The sequence below is a fragment of the Egretta garzetta genome, unplaced genomic scaffold, assembly GCF_000687185.1.
Source record: "Egretta garzetta isolate BGI_Z169 unplaced genomic scaffold, ASM68718v1 scaffold287, whole genome shotgun sequence".
Classification (NCBI taxonomy): Eukaryota; Metazoa; Chordata; class Aves; order Pelecaniformes; family Ardeidae; genus Egretta; species Egretta garzetta.
Window position 1 is genome coordinate 3557060 of NW_009260435.1, and position 15609 is coordinate 3572668.

Here is a 15609-nt window from a genome sequence, read left to right on the forward strand (position 1 = left end):
CTGGAGCCCTGCAACCTTTAGAGAATTACTATTTTGGTACAAACTTCCATGGAGCAAACCAAGAGATGCCGTGGTGGGTTTCATTTCCAGGAAGGACCCACATCACTGTTCAGTCTCACCTGCTTTACAGCACAGTGCAATGCAGAAATGCAGTTCACATTTATATTTTCAAGCAAAACTTACCACTGCTAGGCTCGTTGCGGTATCGACTGATGTAATTATTCATGTCATCCTCTGAAAGAACAAAGAGGCAGCCATTAGAAGACCATTTATGCGATTAAATAGTTGAAATTCCACCCTGGGAAAGGCTCTCCTCTGCACTGTGAGCCCAAGCACCCCGCTCCCTACCAACCTGCAGCCATCCCCTTATTCTGCCCAGGAGTTCTCCAGCAGCTGCGCTGGGTGGGCAGGTTTGATCTCTCCTATAGGGATACTTCTGTCTTCTTTCAATTTTTTTTTTTTTCACGTGGCCCAACGCTGCTCCTCATTCCCATTTGCAACCCCCTCCTGAGGCCTATGCCGTGGCCGTGCTGAGCAGCAGTGACAGAGCCATTGCTCCTGAGTGGCTTTCCCTGCGTTTCTGCACTCTCTCGTCCCTTCTTGTGTTAAGTTGTTCCTGCGAGATGCAGTTGACTTAAAAAAGAGGAAACAATACCCAGCATGTTTCCAGAAGGATGGCTAGAACTTCCCCTGTTCTACCTTGGATGATGTGGCCAATAAAAGCCACACAACGAGTTTACCAAAACAAGTGGGAATGCCTCTCCAGCTCAGCACAAGCGTTGCTGTTGGAAATGAAAAGGGAGCCAGGCAAGGCAGCTCTCTAGCACTTGTAAATCCACGATGTTTTAATGTCTAAATCCCTACTTGTAAAATAATGTCTTTTTCATTCCAAATGAATAAGGAGAGTTACTTTGTTGTATATTACATAGACAGGTGTAATATATAGCATAATATTAACATTACATTCTCTGTTGGCTCAAAATACACTATGAAGGTTTTTACAAGTCAATGGTGTAGCGCTCCCCTTGCAGTGCATACGTGAGCGCTACACCTGAACGTCAGTAACGGTAAGGTAAGAATGAAGACGTGACCACAAAAGGGAAAGCAGCAGCTGTGCTGCATATACAGACTTCAGATGCTGCAGGTGACAGCGGGATTTCCTGTTACCTCACAGAACGTTTTGCAGTTGCTGAAAAAGAAAACAACAAACTCTTCTTGTCGCAGTTCTGAGCAGAATGCAAACACTGCTGCTAAGAAAACAGTATCAGCAATCCAGGAAGGATTTCAAGCTCACAAGCAACCTGACCTGCCCAATTTGCAGTGCATCCTGCACTCTAAAAGCATTCTCTCCTTTTAAGTGCTCTTTTTGATACCATGTTTCAGAAAACCACGCTCATCCCTTTGAGCCAGATTTCCTTCATCCCCCTGGGTCTCTGTGGCTACAGTCCTGCCTTTTCACAGCACATTGCGGTTTGCAGGTGAAAGAAACAGATGTTTTCTGGGGAACACTTTCTCCACACAACAAGACCCAAACCACTAAGCACTCTGTACCTGAAATAGCTGCAGTCATAAGAAGGCAATCTAACCTGACACTGAAAGGCAACATGGTGGTTTTCCTGGTTTCATTGGATCTTAAAAGCTTTTTTGGCCCTTGTTGATCTTTAAATGCCTGCAGTCAGAGGTGTGCTTTGTGCTAATGTCTGAGTTTAAAACAGAGGCCTCGGAGCAGCTCAAGGCAATGCCGCTGAATTAGGAGTACATTGCAAGGCTTTTCAGCTATCTGCTACTAAAATACACTTCATTTCAATCATGCATCATTTATACCCTAAATGCCACCAAACCTGCCAGCCCGTATAGATACAGGTTCTTGTTCAGGCATGGAACCTTCAGCTACAGTCAGAAAACACCTGCATAGCTGTATTTCTGGGAATAAACTTTCATCGTATTTAACACAGAGGCTAAATCTAAGCAGAGAAATGAGAACAGCACTACAGTTTGGCCTGGAGGAGGGCACGTTCTGCACGTGGGAGCCACCCCTCCTCATCACCTGGCACAAGCACACAGCCACACTCTGCAACGAATCGGGGACCGGGGCACCCTCGTTTCCTTTGGCTCTCATTAAAGTCAGCCCCAAACGCCAAGATACTTTGCACTGAAGACAGAAAACAACTTGGAAAGTTATTAATCTGCTTTTCATGTCTTATGGCAATGCTCAGATCAAGTCTTCCTTAGGATTGGCATACATTTACTGCCCTGGCCATCTGTCTATCAACTAACAGAATGCACCAGGGCACTATTTTCAAACCCAGCAGTTGCTTCAAACCAATTTAGTGAATAGATACAGACCACTCTTTATATCAGCAAAGGCCAATGCCAAACACCTGAACAGGAAGTCCTGTAATGTTGCTCAGATGCCTTTGAGCTGTGAGGAGAATCCCAGATTGTCCTGGCTCTGTGTGTGTGACCACCGGCACACAAGATCGGGAGAGCTGCCTCGCTGCCTACTTCCATGTTATTATGTGATGGCCTTACTAATGTCATTGTTTCTCATTGCTTATCTATCTATAAATAAAATATACATGTATAAATACATACACATGTGCAGGTAAAATACAAAACACATATACATATTTACCCTTAATAGTTTCTTATGAATAAAAACCAATAAAGAGTAATGGACTAACAGCAGCAGAATAAATATTTCAACAACAGATTAAGTTTCTCACAGATTACATTAAAGCAAACCGACAATTAACAAACTTGTCTTAGTCATATGGGAGTCTCAGCTGCTTTGGACATAAAAGGCTATAAACAATTCCAGTTATCTCTCATGATATTCTACATTGCTGAAAGCAAGGAGTTTAAAAAAATGCCACAAATATACAACTGAAAGCAACTCTTCGTGCATATAAAATGTATACACAAATAAAAACTACAGTAGTGCACAACACTATGGAACACTGCTTGAGTACTTTATGGTGGCTGGCAACGAGACGAAGTCCCCACTGCTCAGTTCGTGCAGTCAGGCGGGATCAGGAGTACAACCACATCAGCAGCTGATCGGACAGCTACGTAGAGGACATATGGGGACTGCTTGAGTACTTTATGGTGGCTGGCAACGAGACGAAGTCCCCACTGCTCAGTTCGTGCAGTCAGGCGGGATCAGGAGTACAACCACATCAGCAGCTGCTCGTACAGCTCGTACGAGTAAGTAGGGGAGACCAGCCTATAGAAGAAGAAGCAGATCGCTTCTATTATTTAAAATCTACATAGTGTTTTTCTGCTGTCAGTGTATTTTAGTTTCAGCTCCAGAAAGGGAGTTGTCTTAAGAAATAGTTTGTTATTTCCAGCACCTTGGAATTTTCAGGATCCAGAAGACTTTTAGTTTTCCTCCTTTCCTAGACATAAACCCATCTCTTCAAATACACAGCAATGTTACCTGCACTTCCTTTTCCAGAAGAGAAACTTTCCATTTAAAAGTCTTTAGCCATAGCAATGCCCAAATGCCATTTATAGTAAATTAAGGAACTGGCAGTAAGCAGGAAGGAAAAGCGTCTCCCTCTTATTTCCCCTGGAAATGGCAACCTTAGGAAAATGTCTGTGGATGGCAATTGGGATCCTCTTCCTAGATGCACCAGGAGGAATCAACAGAATCATTTGGGTTGGAAAAGACCTTTGAGATCATTGAGCCCAACCGTAAACCTAACACTGCCAAGTCCACCACTAAAGCACCTCCCCCTAAGTGCCATGTCTACATGTAATGAATGAGAGTCTTTATCCCCAGGAAATCTGGTGACAAATCTGGTGATTAAGATCCAATAGTTGTGAGCTGAGAAGGTAGAATGGGAAGAGTGAGGCAGACCTTCCCCACCTGAAAACCCATCCCAACCTGCAGCAAACAAGGATGGTTCTACAATCTTCCCTGGAAAGCAAGAGCACTGGGAAGCAGTAAGGTACACAGCAGTGCTGTGGAGGAATTCAGCTGAGAGAAGGAATGAGCAGAAACAGGCTCTCCTCTGTGGTCCATAAGCATTACTTGCCTAAGCAGTGTGGGGTGTGAATGACTGCCAAAATAGCTTGACAAAATGAGACACCTGGAACTTGCTTCACCTACCAGTGAAGGACAGCAAGTAAGAGGTGAGGCAGCAGAGCAATGTGGGACCACAACTAGACAGCAGGGCTGACTCCAACAGGATCGGGACTTTTCACTAGACAGCAGGGAATGTCTGGTTTGGAAGGTTGCTCATAAAACCGAAACAGCCTCCCCTGACACTGTAACCAACCACTTCTGCAAGCCTGCGAGTGCAGTAAAGTCAAATCAAGAAGGGGAAATAAGTCTCATCCCTTAGCCTGCTACCCCAATCTCTGTTATTGAAAAAGTGTGTGGTTCTTGGTCAGGATCTGTCTGACAGCTACTGGATTTTGTCTGATGAAGGTTTTCAAATTATCTGCCCATTCTCTATCTGCAAGATTCAGAACACACGCTAAAATGATTCAGGGAGTAATAAACTATTTAGAGTACAGTCCCATATAATCTCATCTGACCCAAGAGACAACATAGTGATCTCTCTCTCCTGGCCCTATAAAAACCTAATAAATTTGGTAAAACACATACATGACATTCCACCCAATGCAGATCTCTCTTTTAGTTCTATAATCCCTCAATGGTGGCCTTTAATTGTTTCATCAATGACTTCAGCGAATGAGTCTGCAAAACCCCTGCATACAATAAATAACATTTGCACATCTTTTAGATAAGAGGCCTTAAAAAGGGATTTCTTTTGTAATATTTCATCATTAAAGTCTTTCACTTCCTATTTTTATTGCCATTAACTGTACAAAACCTGAATTTTCTGAACTGGAAGGTTATTTTTCCTGCTGTGTAGCCTCCCACTGAGGATGTGAGTCCTTAGAGTAGAGTAATGTCTTATCCCAATGTTCCTGCAGAAAGCAGTCTTTACTAGGAAGTTTCTAAAGAAGCAGATCTTTCATTTCCATCACTGCTATTATCTGACAGTGGTGTCTTCTCCTTAAAGTACCAATTAGAAGCATTTGGGAAAGAAAGGTAGGATATAATACACTTTGCAATAAAACCCCCTTGTAAAGATACACTGAGCAGGGAGGGTTTTCAAGGCACAAGTTACAAGATCAAGTTATTGCCCTCAAATGCTTCTAGAAGTGAGAACAGTGATGACAGCTAAGCTGCTCTGACACTAGCCAATAACTCTGCCACAACCTGACTTTGCATGGAAAGAACAAAGCTTTAGTATGACACTGGAGGGCAGTAAGAAAGGAAGACAGAATCTACCTAAAAAGGGACATCTATAGGTGTTTCTGAGAGCAGACTGGCAATCCACAGGGGAAGATTCTCTAATGAAGCTGTAACCTTCCCAGGGAGTTTGCCCCTGGAGATTTCTATGCAATCTCTGGCATCCCAGTTCTGTCTGACCTTGGCCATCTGAACTTCACCAAATTCTCAGCCATAGCTCACTGCTCACTTGTAAATTCATTTCTTAAGGCATATGCTTACTCCCTAGGGTGTGCTGTACTAGTCTAGTTCACTTTTCTGGTCTTGTGCAAACCTGAGCAAAGTTTTTTCCCCTTTGCTTTGCTGGCCCTAGGTGGTCTCTCTCCTTCTCCCTCTAGCAACATGGAAAGTTTGGGCCAAGACGAAACACAAACAGCCAGCTGGCACTTCCCAGGAGACTTCGCCTGGTTTTTGAATGAAGGCATATTGCCACATTAGTGCAAGCTGCAGTACTCACATGAGTGTTGCATTCACACAGATATCTGGTCCCTGCAGAGGTTGGATGGATGCCTGAGCCTGTGAATAATCCACCTTGAGAGGAACTGTCAAAGTTAGCTTGCACAGAAAACAGAACAACAGATCCAGCCTTGTTCTAAGTAAGAAATCAACCTGAGATGGAAATTGTTGTGTAGAAGGAAATCCTGGGATATGGAACAGGCTCCATTATCAGCAGATACTGCTGGAACAGAAAAACTGGGACAGAAAACCAAAATCCTTAACTGAGAACAAGTTGGGTGGCTTTGGCCCTTGCTCTAGCAGATCATGCTGCAAGAGCACTGTGCGCCGAGTTGAGCATGGCTGAGATGCAAGACATCTGTGTGTCAGCATGGCTGGTGGCTTTGAGTAGAGTCAGCCTGAAGCAAACACAGAGAACTTGGGTCTGTCTCTGCAAAATCAACACATTTGTTGAGTCTAAAAAAACAAAGGTTGAGAAAGAATATGGCTACCAACAAAACAATAATTTGCTGGGTAAACACCAGGGAAAGAGAAGAATAATTTAAGCAAAAAGCTTCAAGAACAAATTGTTATAAACTGGCAATGAATAAATGTAGACTGGGAATTAGGAAAATATTTCTAATCATTTAGAAAAGTGAGATGCTGGAACAGTGTTATAATGGTGGCAGAGGGCAAAATACATCACTGCTGTCACATGGAGCACGATCTGTTTATGAAAAGGGTTATTATGAAAGGGGCTGCACGCTTGGACAGTGGAAAATATTCCAGTTCTGTGTTCCTTTACCTGTCAGCAATGTCTTTGCACCTCTGCACATTAATGATGGGAGACAACTTCAACCTCACTCACGTGACTGTACGCTCACCGCTTCTGGAAGTGAAAAGTTTCTACCCCAACCATTTGGTGAATATGAAATTCAAGAGCCTAACTTCATTAACTACACACACATTTATGTAAGCGTTGCTTAAGGTTTAATTCCTTTGATTCCTGCCTGGATGATCAGTGCACAGAAAACCACAACGCCTGAAAGAGGCACCTACAGAAAAGCCAAATCCTCACTCTCCCATGCATGGATACATGGAATTTAACCAGGAAGCGGAGTGCGCTTAAGATATAACCATTTCCAGGAGTAGGCTTCAAAGTACATACATTTCAACATTTGAAAATAACCATAAACTATTTTTTATCTATTGTTATGCAAGTAACAGGGCTCTCTTAAAGCACTAACAGATGATCACCAAAGGAACTGGCTTAGAGTTTAAAAGTGTTCCATCAGCTCAGACCGCCTTGCAAAGAACAACTGACAAAATCCTTTCCAGTGCCCTGCTTTGCCTTCTCAGACAGCTTATGAATAATCTTAAGGGAAGCTCTCTCAAGCTCCAGCATTTTTCATGTTCCCCTCCCAATATCCTACTTTCTTCACTTACAAAACAGTGGGTACCTATGGGGAGAGCAAGCTTTACTTTTCTCCAAGCATGATCATAAATTGCAGCAGTCCCCCAAAGCAAAAGACTTACTGCTAACCCCACAAAAATGGAAATTTGACTCAGAATAGTTAAAATAAGCTTTCTGCAATGCTAAGATCCGGTTCTTGCTCAAAGAAATAGAAGGGTGGCATATTAATCTTAAACTATGGCAGTACTGTAGAATTTCAAAAACTGAAATGATATATGCAGGAAAATGAGGAATTTCCACTAGGGACTGTAATTCATATATTATGGGAGAGATTAAAGAATAATAAATTTTGGAAGGAAGTATTAATGGCTATATGGGGCACTGTGAACCTGGCATGCCCTGAAGCCTGGAACTTTGTATACCAAACGCTAAAAATGATTTGTGCAGGAGCAGAAAACATTAGATGTTATTCTGACCATGACCAGTTACAGACTGTACGAAGTAAGAATTCAGCAAGAGAAAAACCTTCCTTTACGATTGAGAGATGAACAGATAGGATAATATTTGCCATTATGTCAAACGGTGACCATCTCTGGGAAGAATAAAGGGGATGACATCACTTAGGATATTTCCCTTGCTCTGAGAGAAAGGCTGACCACAATGGTCCTGAAAGTCATTAGCGATCCTGCCACGCATTCACATGCAACAGCTTTCACCCTAAGCTCTTTACAAACTGAGGCAGAGAAGCTAAGTGCTTGCAGTGCAGCAAATGTCACAGCTTTACCCTGGGTTTATAGCTCCTAGAGTCCTGCCCTTCTCTTGAGTCCATCATCTTTCCTGGTGTTGATAATGGCACCCCTGGACTTGCATGCTGAAGCCTGTGTTGTGGCCTTCATGTTTGTCTGCTCTGGAGATCAGTTATTTGGCTAGACAAATAAAGCCTCCCTTCAAAGCCAGTTAAAGGCAAAAATCCTATTTCTTAGCCAAATTAATTAGAAAATACCATATATCCATACATTTTCCAGAGAGTTATTCCTACTATTTTAGGAGGTCTCTTGGTGAACTACTCTGGGGAGACAGAAGCATGTGAGGCAGCAACCTGCTCATTATTCAGAGATTAGCACAGGACTGACCAGGCTACAAACAGCTTATGGCCACACTGTCTCAAGAAGTGGTCCTTCAAGAAGAGGCATGAGATATTAGCTGTGGAGTTACGGGACACTTTCAGAGCCTGTTGACCATCTGACTAGAGCTCCTGCCTCTCCCAGTCTCATACCAGCAATTAAGGCACTTCAAATAAAAAGAGAGAGAGGTCTGCAGAAAGAAAAGCTGGGTGAAAACACATACTGAAAGCTACCAAATCATCCAGCACATAACGGTACTTTCCTGGTGCAGGCCACTGTGTGTCTCTACACAAATTCCCTGAGGTGCCGCATGTACCATGTGATGCTGGGGTTACCTGACTGACTTTACTGAACACTATAGTAAATGGTTGCACAAAATCCAGTGTAAATACCAGAATACAAGCTACAGCTGCCCCTGAGGAGCTTTAACTTATGCACTATCCCATAAAACTCCCAGGTAGGGAAATGAGTCTGAATGCTTTTTTATTCCATAACCCCTTTGTGGTAAAGTATTCTGCACTGAATGTTTCCATTGTTCAATATAGATGGGGGAAATGAGATTAGCTTGAGATGGAATATACCGGTTTCTCATGCAGTATGTTCTCTAGCCAACTCAAGCTTGCTGGTTTGGCAGAATTCAGGGCTCTCCGAAGACAGTGATTTTTTTGAAGGCTGACAAAGTCAAGTTTGGCACAAACACATGCATTCCATGCCACACCCTACACTCAGGTGTTATATGTAGGGCTAATGTTCTGCCAGAGCGTAAGAGAAGAGCACATCAGAGCCTGTTTTGCCTAACAGATGAATTGTGGCTTGGAGCTGTAGCTTTTCTCTTAACAGTGTTAGCAACTTGGTCCCTCATTTCTCCTCCAACTAGTCAGTGCAATAGGCAACTGCAGATATTTTTCAAAGCTCACAAATGCCATGTGGCACACAGAATGATTAACTGCAGTCATCACTCTGGAATCTTTAAGGAGGAAAAACACAGCTTAGAGAAAATGGATGCAAAACAATTCCTAATGCAGTCTGACATAGGGCAACTTGCAAAACATAACCCTTGACCCAAAAGTCAGGATTTAAAACACTGGTGGTTTACCCTTCCCGGCAGAGCAAGTGATGTAGAAAGCCCTGAAGATAGCACAGCCAGTCTAACCACAGCATATGAGGAGCGGGAGGATACAGAAATGACCTACAGGAAACATCTTAGTCGTCTGTGCTCCACAGAGCCAGGTCTCAGGAGTATTTCACGTGCCTGAGCAGGTAGGGAGATCCTACACCAACCAGATGTATCCCTGTGCAAATGGAGGCACCTTCAGCTGAAGACATGCTCTTCTTCCATCTGACCTACCACATTCAGATTTTGCTGACATGTGTATTGGTCAGAAAGGCCATGGTGTAGATGAAGAAAATGCTGGCAGTGTGTCAAAGTGATAATGGCGAAAGCTGCTGTAGCAACAGCCAGCATATTACTGGGAGTGCAAGTTGGTGCTGGGAGAGGTGGAGAAGACCTAGTTGAGGTGGGGAGGGAGAAAGATCAGGCAGGGCTGGCTCATGATCTTTGTTCCCCAGAGGTAACTGCCTTCTCAAGCTGTTAGCTGAGGTTTTGAAGTCCTGTAGCTTACACAGAAGCTATCTCTAAGCCAACATTGCTAGTGCAGGATTCACAGCCTTGGTAACTTACTACTTCTTTCCTTTGCAAAATAATCCAGGAAATTACATGCAAAATCCTCTGCCTCAGTTGACTGTTACCTGGATTGTGAACTAAAGCACTGAATGCTATTGCTGGGCATGTGGTTCCTCATGCAATCTTAACTTGGTCCCTTTGTCGGTAGTCCACCATGATGGTAGACTGTCATGGACGGGTGTCCCTTGCTGTAAGACCAAAGGAAATTTTTCTGTCCAACTCCTGCCTCATTCAACATACAGGACAATTGTTTAAATGGACTCACCCAAATTTAGGTTCTAAGGACAAGCGCTCAAAATAATGCATCTACAAGGGCTTTGTATGTAATACATGATACAATGCACAAAAAAATATTTCTTCCTGTATTTTTAGATTACTTCTGGGAATCAGAAACTAACTCTGTATACTCAGTATGAATGTTTAAAAATAACATAACTGCACCTTACCCAATATGTAAAGCAATGCATGTTTTCTTATTTGCTGAATGTCTTTTTTCAGTGAAAAACATGAATTTCTCTAATCACATAACCTAACTGAATGTAGAAATCAACCCTGAAGACTGTGTGACTACTTTGTTGCATGTGTGGCCAGCATTTTACAGGGAGAAACAAATAATGAGTACTTGTGTTAACCTGGATGATGGAACGAATACCTTGGACTGAAAAATTTTTAGATGAATCTCCACAGCACTAAAATTTCAACAAACCTCCTCATAATGTGCACAACACTCTTCAGTTCCAAATGTAACCCTCAAGGAACACATGCATAAATTATAGCATATCCACTGGGGAAACCTCTGAAATCCTACCAAAAAGGGGGAAATGCATTTTAGGGGGAAGTCTGCTCAACTGCCTGCTTTTAAATACAATTTCAAATCAGGAATAATTAATGTCTGAATTGTGGTTAGCTCTTAGATATTATAAAGAGGAAAAAACAAACACAATTTCTACATCCTTTCATTACTGTGTAGAGAACGGAAAGGATTATCATCTGAAAATGTCTGGTGAGCTTTTTCTTTTAAAACTTTTGATTAAAGTACTTCTGGGCCTTGAATCCTAAGGAGTTTGACCAAAATAAAAATACCATGCAAACCTCTAATTCAGAAATATTCACATATTGCTCATCTACTAAAATACTCATGCTAAGATGTCCAAGGAAGACTAACATATCTCTAACGTAGAAAGCATTGCTTCCTCTGGAATGTTATGTTAAATGTTACTGAGATCAGGACACATTCTGCACTCCATTGTGAGGGTTGGGGGATCACAGGAAAAAGAACTATGTCTTTTCCAAACATACTTCTAGTCCAGCACTTGTGTGATAAAAATGGATGCCAGTAAATATAACTGTTAATATTTCCCTGAACCACACACCTGCCCAACAGACAGCTCACAGATGACAGACTGCTCTTCATCATAGTCACATGGCACTTACGACATCTGAGCAGGAACTACTTATACATTGCATCACTCCCTTTCTGGCACCAGAGCTGCCCTGTCCAAGCACAGCTGGACTGTCCAGCATTGGCAGTTTTAAGCAACCTGGTGAAGACACAGCCTCTAGGCAAGGCAAGCTTCATAGCTGATGCATGGGTCCTCTATAAACCACAGAAATGCAAGTGGCCAAAGACTGAAACCATTTTTCGATGTTCTTCTCAATTTCCCTGCTTCTACCTCTGAGTGATTATCATTTTGCCAATTCTGATTTGGCTGATGCATCTTTAGTGTTTGATGGATACAATCATGAGGACACTGGGAAAGTACATCATAGTAATTTTCTTCCTGAGTCACTTTATTGGCTCTGTTCAGAAACTGTTTGCAAATATAACAGCTCTTGCCACTTTGAAGCAGATGCAGCCTCTTTGCAAAAATGGCAAAATGCAGTCTCCAGGGAAAGTAATCAATTCACTGTTAGAGTGAAAGTGTTTTGCGGGTTCCATAACTCCACGTAAGGGACCAGCTGTACCAGTGGGTAGCAGCATGAAGGCAGCACTCACCTCGTGGAGGTCGCAGCTCAGTGATGTTCTCAGTGGCTTCATCATCCGAATCTTCAGTTGCTACCACCTTGTACCTGTTGCTGCTCTGTTTGTTCAGTACATGTGGGACCTGCAGTGCAGCCTCTCTCTCTGCAGCCAGATCCAAATCCTGCTGAGCAAGGTGGGCCCTCAGCTGCCTGATTTCAAACTAGAGGAAAAAACACCACCACATACTGATGTCATGTAAGCATGGCCAGAAGTCTATATTCTACATGTGGGGACCTATTACTCATTTTACCACTAAACCACTACAAACTGGTGACAGTAAATACAACATGATTGAGCCAGGATGCGAGTCCAAGTTGCTGATGCTCTCTCAGAGCCCATGTGAGCTGTACCATCATTTACATAATCTAAAAATAATGACTGCCTCAAGCTGGTTATCTATTTTGTCTGCATCCTGAAGATGTGATTTTGGACAATTTTTAACAGATCTAACTGCCAAATCAAATTTTATCTTTATAGAAGACCATTTTAACAGGCATCTAAGGATTTAGGTTTGTGACAATCATCCCTAATCTGCCAGACTTTGTAATGAGGATTTACGTGGAGGGACGTTCTCTAAGCAGTACCTAGAATGGTCCTCCCCCACTAACTGGGCAAGGGGGAGGGACACCACAATCCTCTTCCAGCTAAAAATCTTCTGTACTCAACAGTGTGCAGAAAACCCTGGGGAAGGTTGCCATTTTTCTGGCCACTCCCCTCAAATATATGAGTCATGGCAGTTAATGACTTTTTGCAGTCAGGGGGGTATTTGCCTCGTGGCTGGTGTTATAAAGCAGACACTGACAAAAAGACAGAAACCACCAGGTACAATCTGACTGATGGACACAGCGCATTCCTCTTGTGTTTGACAGCCATAGGTCTTCCACAATGCAAGAAGGAAAATTATTTTTCTGGAGAGGCTGCAGAGACCCTTTAAACCCTTAAATAGGCACTACAAGATCCCACTGTCCTTCCCCTCTGCCATCCAGCATAGCTACAGGGCTGTGTGGCAGAGGGTTTCTCTTTTTAAAACTCTTTTTAAGATCAGTAGTAGAGCAGTGACCAAGTCAGGTCTAATTATAGACAGTCTGAGAGGGAAAAGCAAATGAGGCGAGTAATAGGCTAAGGCATTTAAAATTTAGCTTGCTGTGCCTCCCATAGTTCAAGGCCTGAAAAGCCATCAGAAAGCATGATGCTACAGCGAGCCACACTGCACCCGTCACTCCACATTTACAACAGAGATGGAATTAACATCTCAGTGCTTGAAAACTGGTGTGTAACAGCATGTAGGCTAAATGAATCTGGTTCTGGCTCTTGCCTCTCAGATGCTGACTCAAATTACTTTGCTGTCAGATTTTGGAATCTGTCAGCAGACCTAGTTTGTTCCACTGCAGTCCACATCAGACACGGCGCAAACCCCAGGCGCGCTGCAGAGCACCAGCAGTTCCTCCAAGCTGCGTAAGCAACTGGAGGGGAAACAAGACAGAGTTTCTGCAGATTTTAGAAGGAAAAAAAATAAGAGGAAAGAAAAAGGGAGTCCAGTTTGCCACATCTGGACACTATCTGCTTTCCAGAGCATAAGGGAAGGAACTAAAATAACTGCAAGGCACACTGCAAGCCTCAAATCTGGAGAGCAAAGGGGCAGCTTAAGCTTTCCAGATCACATTCAAACCACCTAATACAGGGATCTAACAAAGCACACAGCATTTTCTCTGTCTTGAAATCAATGGGCAGAGGTCTGGCAGCTGCAGGCAGATGGCTGCATCAAATGCTGATTGCTCTTAACCAAAGACCCTCCAGCAGTGGCAGTCAGAGGAGTCAGGTAGTATCAGCAAATGTCAAAATACAGCCTTGCTCCTTGATTCCTTCAATGAAGCCTCCATGGCAGATCCCAGCTGGTGAGTTTTGTGTTAACCTATCAGGTAGGAATAAGTAGCAAACTGTTAGTGCTAACTTTTCCCAGCCAGCCCTAAGCTTCCTGAGGCTTAAGGCACCCATGCTGTACCAGAGGTGCCAGTATGAATGTGTCATTCAGCTGTGAAAGGACTGTCCAGACTTCAACTTTACAACACAGAGAATTTCAGGTTTTATCCTTGACTTGAAAAAAACTAAAGAAATCCCAAAATATCTTATATTTCTCATTTAAAGGGAGAGGGATACTCTTTCAGACACTCGCTTGGTTTAAAGTAAGAAATGCACTCAAACATGACAAGCAAAAAAAAAATCTGGAGTTTTTTTAAAAAAATTAATGGCGTAACCATATCTGTTTGCCTAACTCAAACTAAAAGGCAATAAGAATTAGACATCATTACTGGTTTTCTACATTTCACATTTCATCCTTCAAAAACATTCCTGTGTGTCAGAAAAAGAAATATTGCCACTAAAATGCTTAATCCTGGCCTAGAGGGAGGATATGATTTCTTTTTCCATAGGAAGGAAAAAAATTGAAAGGTATTTTGTAACACAAGTAGATAAAACTACAAAAAAGTCAACTCAACAATTGTATTTCTGTATCACACCCAATTTAACCAGCTTAAGTATTTACAAAGATTGGCTGAACCTTGTAACAATCAAAAGCTTGAAGGGAATCATTGCATTTTACAGATGTGAAAAAGAAAGCACATTAGGTGATCTTTCCTGCTACAGTGGACCTATAGCAAAAATGGGGGAAGAGACAGACTTTCTGATGCCCACTTACATGTTCCAATTGATAAAGCAAGAGCTTCCAAATATCCAGATTACTGCCAATCTTTAAAATTTCCATGTCCAGTCACCATCCAGTTTTTAACAGATGAGTTCATAAATTTTATTGTTTACTACAGCTCTGCCAACATGCTATCAACTACTGGGCCTACCATGCTGAACCAAGTAGCAGTCTGCAACCATTGCTGGGATCACCACGCTGGACAACTACACTTTGCCCACACAATTCTTTATTCCCTATTTATATGGGAAAAATTACTACCTTGATTGAACCCCAACCACACAGACAGCATGAGAAACTGGAATCCACAGAGAAAATTATTTCCACAGTTAGTCAGGTGAACAGCTACTACCACTGGTAATGTCAAAAAGAGAAGGGGCTTTGCTGCCATCTTACGTTTGAAAGACAGAAATACACGCCCTGTGCCTGCAGCAGCAGAGGAAGCACCTGCTTATGAAGACCACACAAATGTCACATTCAAGCAGAAACTGAAACCTAGACCTGACATCTTGGCTTGTGCAACGCTTCCCTCATCCACTGCTTGAGGATGAGAAGCATATGCAGGACTTGCAACTTTTAAAGTGATATGTAAAGCCTCTTTTATTGCTATCTGCAAACACAATCCGCATGCTTGTATTATTTCCAGCTCTAAATACTGAGCAAGTTCAGCTGGTCTAAAATCCAGAACTGAAATGAGACTGTCAAGAGCAGATATGAGGACTGAATTCCTAGGCACAGTAAAGCAGCACAGTGCTCTGGACTTCAACATCATCTGCAAGGTGAATAATAGCATACAGAGATGTTCGGAAAGATAACGGCAGAAACTGATGTTGCCTACAAAACCACGCAGCTGCAGCTGGCTAACACAGGCTCTCCCTTCCACTTTTCCATTACCTCAGATGGTCAGCTTCCAGGTTCCA

The 15609-nt window shown here is 42.6% G+C and overlaps 1 protein-coding gene across 1 annotated transcript in view; it reads right to left on the bottom strand.

Annotated features, from left to right (window-relative positions):
- Nucleotides 1–15609, bottom strand: part of TMEM266 (transmembrane protein 266) — a gene marked incomplete at its 3' end in the record, with an annotated part of 59099 nt that overhangs the window by 5372 nt on the left and 38118 nt on the right. The window contains exons 8-9 of the mRNA XM_035899516.1: nt 11962–12148; nt 184–234 (exon numbers count right to left, since the gene is read on the bottom strand). Of these exons, the coding sequence (XP_035755409.1) occupies nt 184–234; nt 11962–12148 (238 nt within the window). The remainder of the gene's footprint in view (nt 1–183; nt 235–11961; nt 12149–15609) is intronic.